The sequence below is a fragment of the Prunus avium genome, chromosome 6 (assembly GCF_965620075.1).
Source record: "Prunus avium chromosome 6, drPruAviu1.hap1.1, whole genome shotgun sequence".
In the NCBI taxonomy this organism is placed as follows: domain Eukaryota; kingdom Viridiplantae; phylum Streptophyta; class Magnoliopsida; order Rosales; family Rosaceae; genus Prunus; species Prunus avium.
The window spans coordinates 34,299,751-34,317,455 of record NC_142289.1 but is presented as its reverse complement, the minus strand read 5'-3'; the positions used below and the strand labels follow the sequence as shown (position 1 = coordinate 34,317,455).

Below are 17,705 nucleotides of genomic sequence, written 5' to 3'. Positions count from 1 at the left end.
CCCTTTTTCTCGGCCCTGACACTTGCTCATGAAACTAAAACGCGGCGTTTCGCCAAGATGTTAAGCCTTCCTAAAAAGCAAAGGAAAAGTTGCGAAGGCATGATCATCTCGGCCTTGATTATAGGCCGAGGCCGAAGTCGAACAAAATCATGGCCAAAGGTACTAACGTCGGATCATCAAGTGGCAGCAGGGTCCCACGCTTCATTTAATGAAGCAATGCCTCTGTTTATTGCAGCAAACCCACTGGCCACGAATAAGCATTTAATGCACGAGGGAAGGTGGGAAGTGATTGAAGTCAGGATTTGGTGATAGAAATCAGAGTGATTAGACACAGACATTCTCACAAGAATTCTTGCAGCTTGAGAGATTAGGTCACCAACTATCAGAACAATAAATGCGTCTCCACGGCCAGAAGCGCAGAACCCACAATTAGGGCGGCGGCCGAGATTCACCAGGATTTATGGGGTCACACCACCATGCTTCACGATCCCAAATGTCGATTGGACTACCCACTTGCTCTAATCAGGCTCCACCACGCAGATTTTCAGCCTCGATTACTCCTCCAAGAACTCTTCCTATAAATACAAGGCTCAAGCTACATTCAAAAGGTTCAAACACCAAACAAAAGCCTCCCACGGAGCAAATTATATTTTCCTGTAATGCACTTTCAATATCTTTACTTGCTTTCCTAGGAGTAGCGTTAGATTGTAAGGAAAATTCATTTATCAATATATCATACGACCCTTGATTTTCAAGGCGCCAGAGCACCATCTCTGTTACCCATTCATTCACCCCATATATCATACGACCGTTGCTCACTGAGCAGCGCGCCGGAGCACTGCCCAAAACCCACCATTTTCACCACCCCTAAACGGCCTTGTAGCTCAGGCCGTGAATCTAACAGCCGAGATCAGTTCCTGTCTCGGCTACGATCGTTTGATTAGAAGACGAGTTCAAACAGGTGCACCACTTGACCATTCTATCCACATCAACATCTCGATGCACGGTAAACCGTGTTGGCACGCCCGCGCACAACTGCACCGCATCCAAAAGCAGGAAGCCACGTGTCAACGCACATCCCCTCGGCCCGGAACCCCAGGCCGTGAGATTTGCCGACATACACCATTCCTAATTATTAAGAATTATTCTCTCTTTTTTTTCTTCTTCTTAATTTTATTCATTGTTAGCAACTCCACCCATTTGCCCTTAGCCATGGCAAGGGGGGAGCTAGGGCAGCCACTATTCACGTGAATAGTGGTTGCCCTTGCAAATAGTATTTTGTGTTTCCACCCGTTGCCATGGCTAAGGGCAATTACTATTCTTTTTTTTTTTCACAAATTTTTTACCTCAATAATTAATTTGGATAATATTTTCGGATAAGATTTCCGGGTTCCTACGTGTCAAGACTATTCATAATCGGATAAGATTTTTGGGTTCCAATTTCGGATGAATTTCAAAATTCAAATTTCGGATAAATTTGGGTTCAAATTTCGGATGAATTTCAAAATTCAAAATTCAGATAAATTTGGGTTCAAATTTCGGATGAATTGCAAATTTCAGATAAGATTTTCATCCAATCAAATCAAGCCACGTGGCATCTCTATCTTGCCAAAATTTTCTATAAAACCAGAGGCTCAGCTCATACCTCTCACACGACATCTTTCTATATTTTCATTTCTCAGAGTTTAGAATTCATACTCCATTCATTCTCAATGGATGATTTTAGGAGATGCTTGGAGGGGCAAGAGCGAGAAAGAAATGAGAGAAACCATAGAGCTGATGAAATCAATGAGTTGCAGAGACAAGTCAATGAACAAGTTGTCATAGCAGTGGCTTTGCAAGATGAAGAGAACCAAGGTCGCCGCCGTGGTTCACAACTCGGTCGCCGCCGGAATGTGGACAGACATAGGCATTCTCGGGGTAAGAATCTTTTGGAAGATTATTTTATCCCAACTTCTTTGTACTCTGATGTTGATTTTCGAAGGCGATTTAGAATGCAACCCCATTTGTTCAATAAAGTCATGCATGATATTTGCAATCATGATGCATACTTTGTTCAAAAGTGTGATGCTGCTGGGGTTTTAGGACTTCTTCCGGAGAAAAAGCTTACAGCTGTTATACGAATGTTGGTGTATGCAGCATCTGCTGATCAGGTGAATGAGATTGCCCGGATGGGGAAATCCACTACGTTGGAGGCTTTGGTAAGATTTTGTGATGCAGTTGAAACTCTGTACACTAGGGACTACCTGAGTAGACCTACTCTCAGGGACCTCCAACGACTTCTACAAAAAGCCGAAGCTCGAGGATTTCCAAGAATGATTGGCAGTATCGACTGCATACACTGGCAATGGAAGAATTGCCCAATTGCCTGGCAAGGTGATTACGGAAATAGAAAAGGCCAAAAAAGTATCATCCTTGAAGCCGTTGCTGGCTTCGACACATGGGTTTGGCATGGCTTCTTTGGAGTTGCTGGATCCCAAAATGACCTGAACGTGCTGGGTCAATCCCCGATCTTCAATGAGGTTTTGAGAGGCCAAGGCCCCAATATCACCTATCAAGTCAACAATACAGTCTACCAGACGGGGTATTATCTAGCTGACGGCATCTACCCGAGGTGGACCACATTTGTCAAATCCATTCCGAATCCCCGATCCCAGAAGCAAAAAATATTTGCTGCCTATCAAGAAAAATACAGAAAAGATGTCAAAAGGTATTTTGGCATCCTTCAAGCTCGGTGGTTGATTATTCGAGGTGCAGCCTGTATGTTTGATGAGGAGGTCCTCAGAAGCATTATGATGACTTGCATCATCCTCCATAATATGATTGTGGAGGATGAGTATGATTATGAAGCTGCAGAGGTCTACGAACCGGATCCCATGAACACGGCCTTGACACGAATTTATGAAAGGCCCATGGGGCCAAGTGGAGAACCGTTTGAGCTGGACCCGTTGGTTAGGGATGGTCGTTTCATGACCCGTATGATAGATCGATATACAGAGATGCAATCTTCGTATATTCATGAAAGGCGTCAACTTGACTTGATGGAGCATCTATGGGCGGTGAAAGGCAATGAAGATGAATGATGGAGCATAGATGCTTTGGTTATGTTTTATTTAGTTATGGTTTGGTTGTGTTGTTTTTTATTTATTATGGTTTGGTTGTGGTTTGTTATTATTATTGTGCCTTTTTGTAGTTTTTTTTATTTTAATTATGTTTTGTTTGATGTGTGGAATATGTTGAATAAAAAGGTCTTTTATTGAATGCTTTGTTTATTAAATAAAGAAATCCAATACAAGTCATTAAGATTTACTACTACTAAAATAAAAAACATGAATTACAACAACTTTAATAGAAAACATGAAAAATACAAATACATAAAAGGTATGCCAACTAATTTAATGGTTTTCATCATTTAACCAATCTGTGTTGCTAGGCCTATCATCTTGGAAAAGTCTTCTTCTTCTCATAACATCCCTGCGTTCTAGCTTCCAAAATTGTTTTGTTTCAAGGGACATATGGCTTGTATCCATCGCCATGGTTTCCCGATCCGTCTTCTCCCTATCTTTTTTGCGCAAATACTCCCTTTCTCGTGAAAACTCGGCTTGAATTGCCATCTCGTTATCTTGGCGTTTCTGCTCCATTTCAATTCTTATGGCATTCTGCCTTGCAATTTCCTCCAAAAACTTTGAATTATTATTGCTTGAATTACCCGCTTTCTTTGCCTTCGCAGCCTTTCGGCCAATGGGCCTCGGCTCCTTTTTGATGGGTGAGTCTTGACTCATAGGGGAATCGAGAGGTGAATCCGATGTCGTTGAATCACGGAGTGGCGTCTCGTTTAACACAACGGCGGGACCCGTGGGAATAATTATGAAGCGTTTGCAATATTTCACCACCTCCCAACATTCATGATGGTTGAAACTTTTTTTGCCACCCCCGGTTGCACCGAACCACATCTGTGCTTGAATCATCTATTTAACAAAAAAATGGAAATGCAAGAAATATTTAAAATATATTGGATATGCAAGTAACAAAAAAAAAATAATGAAAATGCAATTAACCTTACAAATAAATAGGAAGTGCAAGAAATATTAAGAAACAATTGGAATATTAACCTTATCAACGACCACAATATCTCACATGTTTATTTTATAAATTCGAGAATATTTTATATATATATATATATATACACTTGAGATTGGGTAGGAAAATTCCGACAATCTTCTTAACAATTGAACATGCTTTTAAAAAAAACAAAAATGCGATAACATATTTTATTTTTGAAAACACAAAAAATAACATTTTAGATATTTAATATTAGACATTTTATTTTTGATATGCGATAAGATATACTCATCATCCTTACGAATCACAGTTTGACACATATTAAAAAATAATTCATTAAAAATACAAAAAGAAAAACTTATGCACGCATATCACACTATTGCCAACAGATTGTGCTCCTACATGCACGTATGAGTAAAAATCTATAGATTTTTTTCTTTGATGAGTTTGTCTCATCACTGATTTTGTGGCTAATTGCCAACGGGTAGATAGTAGATACCATAGGGAAGGATTAATTAGCCAAACGTCAGGAGACACAGAATTTTTTAATAAGCATAAGCATAAACATTAACTTTAATAAATAAAATCATAGCATTAACTATAATAAAATTAGTCTGGCCATTGGATTGTTGTAATGATCCACCATTTGTCAATGTAGAAACTTGAGATTTGCATGAAAAGCATATTTTTTCGGTGTATCTCCCACACCGCCATGTGTTTCATAAGAGAAGAGATCTTGTCTATATGAATTTCATCTTATTGTATATTCTTTCAACTGATAGATGGAGCTGTGCTGAGATCTTGTCTGTAAGTTTTCTATCAAACTGTGATAGATACATGTTAAGTTTTCCATCAAACAGTGATGAGATCTTGCCTTCAAACTCTTCTCGTTGGGCTTTTGATATCAAAGACTGAACCAGTGACTTAGAAACCTTTCTTCTTCCATTGGCTCAAGAAGTCACTAAAGTTCCAACTTCATTTCCAAAACAAGTATGCATAGTTCTAGCCCTCCCAATTCTTCTACTACAGCAAACCTAAGTATGTATATTCTTCACAATTTAGCATAAAGTAGTGAAATTAAATATATATGTAACCACAGTTCTAAAACAGAGGAAGATAGGTGAATCATTTAAAAAAGGGAGCTCATTTTTCTACTCCCTTTTTGTTCACTTATAATCCATTTTGTTTTTCAAATATTTTTTAATCAATTTTACTATATTTTGCTCTTTCTCTTTCCTATTCTACACGTACCCTGAATTAAGATTTTGATAACTGAAATTCAAAAAAGAAGAAGAAGACGTTGGCCCTTGTGCTGTTCCAAAGAGTGTAGTTAATATATTATAGGGTTAATTACATTTTTGGTCACTCGGGTTTGGCTCAAAATCAAATTTGGTCACTGTAATTTCAATTTTCCCGATTTGGGCACTGTATTTGCAGCTGTTAACAAATCAAGTCCAATGTCTCAATTCCGTCATTTTCATTAATTAAAAAATATTTAATATTAAGTTGAAAATAATTAATTTCAATATAAAATTGAAGTATAATATATTTAAAATAAAATTAATAAATTGGCCAAATTAAAAACACAAGGACTATATTGGCCAATGAGCTAAAACATAGGGATCATTTTAGCATTTAAGCTTTATTTTTATTTTTTTTGGTTCTAATTGTCCATCTTTGCCAAGCAAAATATGTTGGCGTGAATTACTGAATCACAATAGGAATTATAGACAATTACATGTATTATAATTGATTTGTAATTATAGGAATACCGGTTTGACCGAGATTGTATTTATTTCCTTTTTCCTTATTATAATTACTTCCTAGATAGGCTTGCATTTGCATCACTATAAATACCTTCTTGTGAGAAGAATAGAAATATACGGAATTATTGATAACCCTAAATTCTATTTGAGTAAATATAGATGAAAAATCCAATAGAAATTGTCTTCCAGAGTTGACAAAAGATCAATGGCCTCCAATTATGAAAGAAAAGAGAGGCTGCAGGAAACTTTATTATATCTAGTAACTTCCAGGGCTACAACTTCTCTTCTCAATAATTGAAGAAATAAAAGGTCCTCCATATAAAACCACAAACAAAAGCATATTATTAGATGGATCAGAGGAGCTTCCGAACTCAAAAGACAAGGAAACCAGAGAGACCTCTAGCTTCTCCTACTACTAGCAAGCACACAAATCACATAAATAATTTTTTCATGGTCCTTGGAAGAGGAGGCCATTGACAGTGAACCCTCCATCGACGCAGATAGTTTGGCCAGTTATGTAAGATGCTGCAGGGAAGCATAGAAATGCCACCAAGGCGGACACCTCTTTTGGCTCTCCAGTCCGTCCTAAAGGGCATCGAGAATTGACAGCCTCCAAAAAATTTTGGTTACTCAGAAGCTGCAAGTAATGAAGAGACCATAGAGAAGATGAATGCACATGTTACGTGTGAGGAAAGTTTGAGTTTAAATGTGTAGTTACTGATTAACAATTTAACAACATAACATAATATGTTAGAAAAATTTTAAAACACGATCATATGGAAATTTTTGAAAGGATCTTACAGGCTCAGTGAGGGGAGTTCGGATGAACCAAGGTGCAACACTGTTGGTCCTTATGTTGTCTTTTGCCCAATCACATGCTAAGTTTTTTGCCAACTGGTTAATTGCTCCTGAAATAGAGTGCGGAGAAGAGTCACAATCTTCAACTTTCAGAACACAATTATAATTCTATTTTATTTTTAAAATGCAAAAACTATGTGCAAAGGAAAAGACCTTTTGTGGCAGCATATATACTTCCAACCGACCCAACTGATACAACGCCAGCAACAGAAGACATAAAAATAATGTTCCCAGCTCCTGAAGCTTTCAAAAGAGGATGTGCAAGTTGGGAAAAATGGTAAGCAGATTCAAGATTTGTACTCATAATAAATGAGTAATCTTCAATTGTGCTCTCGATTGATGGTTTTAGTTCGGCAGTTCCCACGTTATTTATCTACAGCCAAAGTCCAAGAGTAGTTTAAAACATAAAATGAAGGTTTAATACCACCCTTATTTAATCGGGCCGGACTTGTGCCGTGTTAGGGCCAACCCGGTCCATTAAACACATCTACTTCCAACATTAGAAAGACAAATAACACTGAATATTGAGTTAGCTAGTACAGTTACATATATATAATTATTTCATATCCCTGCAAATTTTTTACAGCCAATATATTTTGACCATGCCATAAATTATACAAAAATGCAAGGCTCAATCAGTTTAACGGATAAGTGGAGCACACTTACAAGGATGTTAAGTTTGCCGTGAAATAGTGATGAGACCTTGTTTATAAGCTCCTCTCGTTGAGCTTTTGAGACCACATCACATACCGAACCAGTGACTTGATCAAAACCCTTCATTTTCCATTGGCTCAAGCAGTCGTTAAGCTGAACTTCATTTCGAGAACAAGTATGTATAGTTGCACCTAGCCCCGCCAATTCCTCCACAATAGCATACCTAAAAACAACACATACATGTACTACTTACACTAAGCTAATTACTACAAGCATTCGTTTCGCAATACAAGTTTGGCAAGATAATAATACCTTACTACACCATTACGTTATGTATGTGTGTATATATATAAGTATATATGCATGATGTAACAAGTTTTTGTTTTTTTGATGAGAAAGTACTTATCAGAGTGAATCTTCTGGTCCCAAAAAAAAAAACACTTTCAGATTGCAAGCATAAAGGAAGAACGCGCTAACCCAATTCCTTTGGTTCCACCAGTGACAAGAGCAGTCATTCCGTGAAGAGACCATCTACTATCTTTGCCATTGCTATTTGCCTGCGCCATCTATTGAGGCTGCTACTGATATTTCAAATTGGTTTGATATATATTTATTCAGAAATTTGAAGAGAATATTGAAGATATATATAGTAGAAACTAGAGGACACTTACTAGTCTTGCACTGCTTTACACTTTCTTATACGTCTAAAGAAGCACAATGCTTCTCTTGTACACGTCAAACCTATCAGCCAGTGACGAGCAGTCATTCCGTGAAGAGACCACCAACTCCACTTCGACAGAGCAAGAGGCTAACTTTTTTCATTTCTCTAACTTTTTTCATTTCACTTCGATAGATCACATTTATGTACCATTTGTCTAAGAGAATCTTATCTCATCTTTATCAACGGACGAATTATGTATATTGGGCCACCTCACCCCACCCCACCTACCCAATACGATGAATCTTTCTTAAACCTATCATAAGTGTTTTTGTAGACATCACCTCGAATCCCCTACAATAGTACACTAGTACTACTCTTGAGTTGAAAATAGGATCTCAATGAAAGCAAGTTTTGGGAAAATCTCAGCCTCCAGTGAGAAATGAGTAGGCTAAACGAATCCTAAAATTAACTGAGTACACCTATCATCTAAGTACACTCTAATATTTTAATCAAAATATAAAATTAACTAAGTACACCCTATTTAATTACCAAAGATACCCCTTAGTACACTCTAACACATTCTACCACACAACCCTAATACTCTGTATAACTCTTCGACATCACACATATCTGTAATTAATTTCCCAATAAGCATCAACGTTCATGTTATAATTCTGAATATCGTAATAAATATTTCTCCAGGGGATCTCTACTATGACCTACCATTTTTAAGGACCCAAAATTATGGATTTTTAAATCCCAGCAATATCTCAGCCTCCAGTGAGAAATGAGTAGAAGAAGTAGTGCTATAATATTTAGTTTTGAATAATGGATGCAATTATTTATATATGTAAGCGATAAGATTTAGTTTTTCTAAATCACATGGCCTCCTCTGACAGATGGAAATAATGGCTGGCCTTTACTGTGCAGCCATCACCAGCCATTGTCAATTGGACAATGGATCTGACAGCAACAAATGGGATTTGGAAATTGGGCTGTGAAATTGCATCTTGTATATCATGAGATGGGGAATGCTAGCAACCTTCTCTTTTGGATCTTCTTCCTTCTTCTCATGACATGTGTCATTTTCTCTACACTTAAAACAATGACATTAATGCATTAGACAATATATCTTTTGTTCTCAAATTTACCCTTATTAAATGTATTAACTTTATATTTCCTTCAATTTACAACTTAACTTAAACAATTAAATTTAAAAAATAAACATTAAAAGTTCAATTAAATAAATATTTGAAAATAAAAACAAAGTATACTTCCCTTTAAAAAAAACCTATTTTGGTTCCAAAAATAAGTTTTACAATAAAACCGTTAAAAATTATGGAATTTTTAAAAAATACAGATAAATATTGTCCCATTACAGCATCTCTCTCTCTCTCTCTCTCTCTCTCTCCATTACAGCATCTCTCAGTCCCCATCCCTACCCTACCCAATCATCTCCATTCCTCTCCAATCCAAAACCCCACTGTGCACTGTACTTCTCACTCTCCTCCTTCAATCCATACCCCAAAACCCATTCTCCCTTCTCTCATAAAAAAAAAAAGAGTAGTAAACAGAATTTTTTTTATTTAAAAAAAAATGACGTTAATTTTGTGGAAGATTTTAAAATTTAACAATGTGGAAACAAAAGTTAGTTTGTCTAATGCATTTAACAAGGGTAAATTTGGGAAACAAAACATACATTGTCTAATGTATTAATGACATTGTTTTAAGTGTAGAGAAAGTGACACATGTCATAAAGAGAAGGAAGAATGTCCAAAAGAGAAAGTTAAAGTGAAGGTTGTTAGAATTACTGTTATATTATCTTCTATTATTATCTCCTATTAAGTGTAGAGAAGTGACACATGTACTGTTTTATTATCTCCTATTAATGAGAGCTTTCTTGCTCACTAGCCTCACCACTTTTCTAAAAACTTGACACATATCCATGATATAACTATGGTTAATTATTTACTTTTAAAACTTTTAATGTATTCAAAACCAAAAAATTAAATAAAATAAAAACTGAAAAAAAATCTCTCTCCTCTCTCTCCTTTCCTGACCCAACCCCACCCCACCCCACCCCAGACTCCATGTTCTCTACAGCCCCCACCCACCCAACACGATGAATCTTTCTTAAACCTATGTAAGTGTTTTTGTAAGACATCACCTCAAATCCCCTACAATAATACACTAGTACTACTCTTAAGTTGAAATTCATTAGTTAAAGTTGAGACTCCTAAAAATAAGATCTCAATGAAAGCAAAGTTTTGGGAAAATCCCAGCCTCCAGTAAGAAATGAGTAGAAGAAGCAGTGCTAAGAGGAGACTTTACAAATTTCAAGCACTTCAACGGCTCAAATCTAAATGAGATTCCATATCCGAAGCCAAAAAGGCGACGAATGGAGGTGAACATGTAACCACAACGTCTGACGGCGACACTAGGGTTAGGGTTTTTGGGGACCGAGAGATCATAGACGACTTGTTGCATAATAGCCACAATGGTGGCGACACCTGCGAATGGTGGATGGGGTTGCTGAGGGGGTGGCTATAGAGAATAGGGAGTCTGGGGTGGGGTGGGGTGGGGTGGGATTGGGTTGGGAAAGGAGAGAGATAAGGAGAGAGATGTTTTTTTAGTTTTTATTTTATTTTATTTTTTGTTTTTGAATACTTTAAAAGATTTAAAAGTAAATAATTAACCATAGTTATACCATTGACATGTGTCAAGTTTTAAAAAGGGTGGTGAAAGTATACCTTGAGTTAAAGTGGTGAGCAAAAATACTCCCCCAATCAATTACATTCCACTACTGTTCCACATGACGGAACGACATGACATGCAAGTTTTTCTATGGAAATTGGTGTCTTGGGGCCACAAAGAAGAAAATAAATAAATTATTGGGAAGAAAATCATGTCTAGATAATGTGAGAAAAATATGTTTACTATAAGCATACAAGCACCAAACTCAATAAGAAACATGGGAAAGAACTAATTTCACGATTAACACACTCTTAAGCAATTGGGATACTCCCCAAGAATAAGTGGAAAAAAAAAAAAATTTGACTTCCTATATAATAGGATTTCAACAACTTATTCTGAAGATGTAAAGACAACAATAATTCTTAACACAAAGAGCACGTTGAACAGAGTAGCAATAGTGTCTCCCACTAGAAATTGGGAAAGTGACATCAATTTTGGGCTCAACTTTAATTGCAATCATTATTCTTGGAAGAGGAAGCCATTGACGGTCATACCCCCGTCAGCGCAAATAGTCTACCCAGTTATGTAAGAAGCTGCAGGGAGGCATAGAAATGACACCAGGGCTGCCACCTCTTCCGGCTCTCCTGGCCGTCCTAACGGGGTTCGAGAGTTGACAGCATTCGAAAATTGTTCATTACTCAGAAACTGCATGTATAAAGTGGAGAGAATGATAAGTTTTATGTACCTATATATAGACGCAAGTACGATGTTAGAAGAAAAAAAACACTAAAGTCTAGAGTGAACTCAAATTTGAATAAATAATATATCAATACATGTGAAAACTCGAAAACTAAGGATCTTACATTTGCAGAAAGGGGAGTTCTAATGAACCAAGGTGCAACGCTGTTGACCCTTATGTTATCTTTGCCCCACTCACAAGCAAAGGATCTTGCCAATTGGTTTACTGCACCTGAAACATAATTACCAAAAGAACAGTCACAATTTTCACTTCATATACATAATTAACACAAAAAATTTAATGTAAAGTTCAAAAAGATCATTTGGGAAAAGAAAAAAAAAGGGTAAGGGGTCAAATTGATACCTTTAGTGGCAGCATATATACTTCCAATCCCTGCAACTGAGACCGATCCAGCAACAGAAGAGATAAAAACAATGTTACCAGCTCCTGAAGCTTTCAAAAGAGGATGTGCGAGTTGGGACAAATGGTAAGAGGATTCAAGATTGGTACTTGTAACAAATGCGAAATCTTCGGCTGTGCAATCGATTGTTGCTTTTGCTTCTGCAGTTCCGACATTGTTTATCTACAGCCACATATTTTTGGAAGAGGGTGTTCATTTTAGAACAACTCTAGAATATCATGATTTTCCATTTTAGGTGTAGTTTCTAATAAAAATATATTTAAGAAAATTAAAAAAAGGCCTTTCATAATAATATATTTTTCCTTGATACTCATTTTTTTTCTTAAAGTAATGTTGCACTTACCACATTTTTATCCCACATTTCTATACCACATTCCCATATCATATGCCACATCAATTAAATCAATGAAGTATATTTTAATAAATTAAAAAAGGGTGTTAGTTGAGGTTCTATCCCAAAATCAATTGGCAATGGCGGGAGTAGCCAAACTCCTTATAAGGTTTTCTAACTTTCCAATGTGGGACATTCATTGTGAATTTCACATTCTCACATGCACCCGCATGTGTGGCGACATTTCAAGCCTAACACATGCAGGGACGGACCCAGGATTTCAAACTTGACTGAGCTAAATTTACCTTACATATAAACATCTAAGTAGATAGAAAACTTGATAGTACGATGTAATTTCATTGATAACAAAAAATTAATAATATATCTACTCAAATGGGGGACATAATGAGCCTTACCTCTCAAAAAACACTATATAAGTTGCACCCTTCGAGTCTTCATAGAATTAAAATAATTCATTATCGATTCATTATCTATATTATCAGCAAATTCTCTTTCAATGTGAAGTAACATACAATCAGCAAGAAATTCATCACCTATCTTGTTTCGAAGCCGATTTTTTATTAGTCTCATACAAGAAAATGCTCGTTCTGTTGTTGTTGTAGAAACAGGAAGAGTTAGCACCAAACAAATCAATCTGTCAATCAAGTAGTAGGTTTGTGCTAATCAATCTGTAGAAACAGGAAAGCACTCTCTTTGCCACCAACTCTTCTCCAATTTCTAAATCCATCTACAGTGAATGCCTTATGTGAGTGATCAACGTCAAAAAGAAAGCATGGAAAACAAAACACTTTATCTTTATAAACAGAATACTCAAGCCAAGGATATTGGTTATACCAATTACCATTAAATCGACGCATTTGTTTCCCTTCTAAATGAGATGGATATTCCTTTAGTTTTGGTTGACATTGTCCTAAGAGAATATATGCTCTTCGAACATTATCGTGTTGATTAGGCATAAATGTGTCTATTTGAGGACATAATCCTGGATCACGCTCAAGAGAATTGGTATCAACTTCTTGATCAAAATTGGCTCTTTGAGACTCAGCTCTTAAACTTTCAAATTCAACTCTTTGAGATTCAGAATGAGGTTGCTCCTCACAAATTGGAGGAAGTAGAGAAGGGTTGGAACCCATGCTAGTTGATTCTTCATTATTTCTTTTTAAAAAATCCCGAATAGTCTTTGATCTCTTAGAATTTGGATGATGATCCATCATTATAATAAAGTTAAAGTATAAAGCAAGAGCACCAAAATCAATTACAAATCCTATTTGATAATTCATAAATAAGTCATAAGTCTCAATTGCAAATCTGTAATTGATACTAAATAAAATCTAAACAAATTCTCAAATTTCAACATCAACAAATTGAGAGAAGCTTACCGTACCTGACAAATATTGGAGCTTGGTTTGCTTCTTGAATTAAGCCTTGAAGGTGAGTGCAACAACAACAAGAGTGTTCCTTTACGTGTGCAAGGATGCAATATGAGTTTGGTGACAAAGTCCACCACCACTCTAAGAACAGTTAAAAAAATTCTTCTTTTTTTCTTTCTTTATTTCCACTTGCTGTGTGCATTCCCTTTTATTCCCCACATGTAAGCAGTGTAAGCAAAGGATTCCTAGGAAGGGTAGGATTAGGATATTCATGGATGGCTGGCTGGGCTATAAAAAAAAATTTGGGCTGGGATTTTAAAAGCCACCTAGGCTGTAGCCCAGGTTAGCCAAAGCCAAGTACTGTCCCTGAACACATGGTCAACACATATTGGGTGACATGATGGAGCACGTGTGGCTGTTGGGCTCTCACACCTGAGCAACCCGCTTTGATACCATAAAGGAAGTTGAGGTTTCAGTCCAAAACCAATTGGCAATGGGGGGAGTAACCCAACTCCTTATGAACCCAAGCTAGATCTCTAAACTTTTCAATGTGGGACAAACACTCTCCAAATGCCCTGCATATGTGTCTCAAATTTGCAAGCACTTGGCCAATGCTTCCTAAAAAAGCAGTCCCAAACAAGTATGCATATATATAAATTACATTTTTGGTTTAAAAAATTAAAAGATTTGTAGATACACTCTACGGTCTCCCACAAATATTAGTAGTACACAACCAATTAAGTACTTTTGAACATCAGAACATGCTATATATATAGTCTATAAATTGTTTGTTGGCTCAACAAATACAACTTATATATAAATGGAGTACTTACAAGGATATTAATTTTCCCGTTAAACTGTGATGAGACTTCGTTTATTAGCTCTTGTCGTTGGGCTCTTGATGACAGATCACAAACGGAACCAGTGACTTGATGAAAACCCTTGGTCTTCCATTGATTCAAGCAATCATTGAGCTGGTTTTGGTTCCGAGCACAAGTATGTACAGATGCACCGACAATTCCTCCACAATAGCATACCTAATTAGAACAACATATGGAACTAGTAAATTACCAAACATCCGTGAATATACAAAACTATATCATATATATCAATACATTTTATAATATAAAAAGGGGTGAGCGAGAGAAAAATTAGTGTTCTCTTAGATTGTCGGACAACATTAAATGCTTACGTTACGTTTAAAGAAAAGTCAAACTTTAACGTTTTAATACATAAAAAATCAGTATTTGTTTAGTAGACTGTTCAACAACATTAGATGCTATGCTTAACATAAACCCGAGCCTTAAGCTCTTAGTACTGCATAATATGCATTAGATGCATCATGCATGCAAGCTACAAAATTGTCTTTTTGATGAGAAAACACTCAGGGATTAGATTGAAAACATAAGTTAGCAAAGAAATTGAAAGAGAAGGCTAACCCCATTCCTTTGGTTCCTCCAGTGACAAGAGCAGTCATTCCTTGAAGAGACCATCTACGACTGATATCTGCCCTAGCCATCTCTCTCTCTCACTCTCTTCTACTCTGTGACTCTGCGTGTGTGTGTTGAGGCCGCTACTATTCACCCCATCCATGCATCCATCAACTTCTTATATAACAAAAATAAAGTCTGCATTCAATATTTTATTTTGATCTGCGTGACAGTATTGGACTGCTTCGATGTGCACATGTATTGACAGAAATAAGATAAAAATAAATAAATATTAGTACAGGTTAAAAAAAAAAGCATGGACATATAATTGAAATAATTAGGTTTGAATATACAATTTAGAATGATTACAGCGCAAATTGTCGACACTAGATTCTGACATCTAGAGCACCGGCTAGTATTTTAAATTATAATAATGCAATAGAAGACGGTTCCGCTCCACCGCAGGCAATGCATCAGTGTCAGGCGTAAAGACCATTGGGACAATAAACACATTTCAAAAGTATTAATTTAGAGATGGAGAGATGTTTTTGGTAATCTGTACAAAATCAATGTGATTTGTGAGGTGCACAAAATCCACGTGATTCATGTACCTTCTTGAGCATGATTAATTTAAAAATAATAATACTTTGTGTTAGTTCCCACATTTTTTGGCTACATCCACACATTATTGTTGGTAAGGATTAAGCCCAAAGTTGAGGACATATATGGTAGAATTGAAGTTCAATATATTGATAGACATAACATTAACTTTAATAAATAAAAACATTATAATTTTTTCGGTGTAACTATCATATTGCTACGTGTTTCAATCGATAAAAAGATTACTTACAAATTACAATCACATTAAGTTTTCCATTAAATAGTGATGAGACCTTATATATGCTTTTTTCTTTGGTTTTTGTTTTTTTAAACACCAAATCACAGATTGAATTGAATCAGTGACTTGGAAACCTGTTCTTCTCCCCTTGGCTAAAGTAGTCATTAAGTTAATGTATTCCTTAAAAAAATAAAATAAAATAAAATAAAAAATTGAGGTTGAGGACAACAATGAACACTCTCTGTTGATAGTGCTTGCTTCAATTATAAATGACAGCGTGGAAAATGTATGCTGACAAAATTGTTAAAAAATATAGTGGGAAAACCAAGTGAAGTACACTTTGTTTAGAAATAGAATTATGCTACTTTGATTTCAATTGATTTGGCCCTCCCAGAGCCCCATGCCAATTAATTTCTTCCACGTGCTGAGGGCATATGAGTGTCTGAATTATTTGCCAAGAGATCCAATATATCACAGCAAACTAGATCCCATTTTGTCTTAAATTTGATTTAGTGAGCATTTCATTTCATTAATTATGTCATAAAAAACTTAATACAAAAGTACTGCATATAGCTATTTTATTTAGTAGTGTGTTTTTTTACGCAAGCGATATTGGGATGGAGAGATTCGAACACAAGACCTTAAAATAGTTTTAGAAGTCCAATTTTTCTCGCCATTGATAAATAGGCAGAAAAATCAATCGCATGTGTGATGTGTACGATCCCTAACAAGGAATAAAATTAAGAAGAATTAAAAAAAGAAGAAGAGAATAATTCGTAATAATTAGGAATATGCTTCAAGGTGTACATCATTACAAAAAGTACATCCAATTATTATATAACATGGATAGCCCATCTTACTTAGTGTGACAGCATTATTTAGTTTAATATTCCACAGTTGTCATCCTGTGCATGATAGTAATATGATATATTAATTTAAATAAAATGGCATTAGTTATCAACGGCCACAAAATCTAGGGTAATCTTTTTTGTAAACAACCCATATCTTCTGATTCACATGTTTATTTTATAAATTTGAGAATATTATATATATACTTGAGATTGGGTAGGACAATTTCGACAATCTTCTAAATGCGATAACATATTTTATTTTTGAAAACAGAAAAAATAACATTTTAGATATTTAATATTGGATATTGCTTCCCTCTTTTTCAATAAGCAGATACTCATCTTCCTATAAATCACAGTTTGACACATATGCAAAAATAATTCACGCTACTATTGCCAACGAATTGTGCTTACATGGACGTAAGTAAAAATCTATAGATTTTTACTTTAATGAGTTTGTCTTATTATTTATTTTTGTGGCAAATTGCCAACGGGTAGATATCACAGGGAAGGATTAATTAGCCAAACGTCAGGAGACACAGAATTTTTTAATAAGCATAAACATTAACTTTAATAAATAAAACCATAGCATTAACTATAATAAAATTAGTCTAGCCATTGGATTGTTGTAATGATCCACCATTTGTCAATGTAGAAACTCGAGATTCGCCTAAAAAGTATATTTTTTCGGTATATCTCCCACACCGCCATGTGTTTCATAAGCGAAGAGATCTTGTCCATACGAGTTTCATCTTATTATTGTATATTCTTTCAACTGATAGATGGAGCTGTGCTGAGATCTTGTCTATAAGTTTTCCATCAAACTGTGATAGATATATGTTAAGTTTTCCATCAAACAGTGATGAGATCTCGCCTATAAACTCTTCTCGTTCGGCTTTTGATATCTAAGACTGCACCAGTAACTTAGAAACCTTTCTTCTTCCATTCGCTCAAGAAGTCACTAAAGTTCAACTTCATTTCCAAGACAAGTATGCATAGTTGTACCTAGCCC

The 17,705-nt window shown here is 35.9% G+C and overlaps 2 protein-coding genes and 1 pseudogene across 2 annotated transcripts; 1 reads left to right on the top strand and 2 right to left on the bottom strand.

The window, feature by feature from the left end:
• Positions 1-1,712: 1,712 nt before the first annotated feature.
• LOC148294088 (uncharacterized) lies at positions 1,713-3,083 on the top strand. Its single transcript, XM_088254723.1, has 3 exons — positions 1,713-1,895; positions 2,064-2,760; positions 2,851-3,083. The coding sequence occupies exons 1-3, from the start codon at positions 1,713-1,715 to the stop codon at positions 3,081-3,083; spliced, it is 1,113 nt and encodes a 370-aa protein (XP_088110849.1).
• Positions 3,084-6,127: 3,044 nt separating this feature from the next.
• Positions 6,128-7,973, bottom strand: LOC110773454 (tropinone reductase homolog At2g29290-like). Its single transcript, XM_021977973.2, has 5 exons — positions 7,818-7,973; positions 7,353-7,563; positions 6,840-7,059; positions 6,630-6,736; positions 6,128-6,465 (listed from the first exon to the last, which is right to left on the bottom strand). Exons 1-5 carry the CDS (start codon positions 7,904-7,906, stop codon positions 6,277-6,279), a joined length of 816 nt encoding a protein of 271 aa, XP_021833665.2. The 5' UTR covers positions 7,907-7,973; the 3' UTR covers positions 6,128-6,276.
• Positions 7,974-11,214: 3,241 nt separating this feature from the next.
• On the bottom strand, positions 11,215-15,099 carry LOC110773458 (tropinone reductase homolog At1g07440-like; annotated as a pseudogene).
• Positions 15,100-17,705: the final 2,606 nt, after the last annotated feature.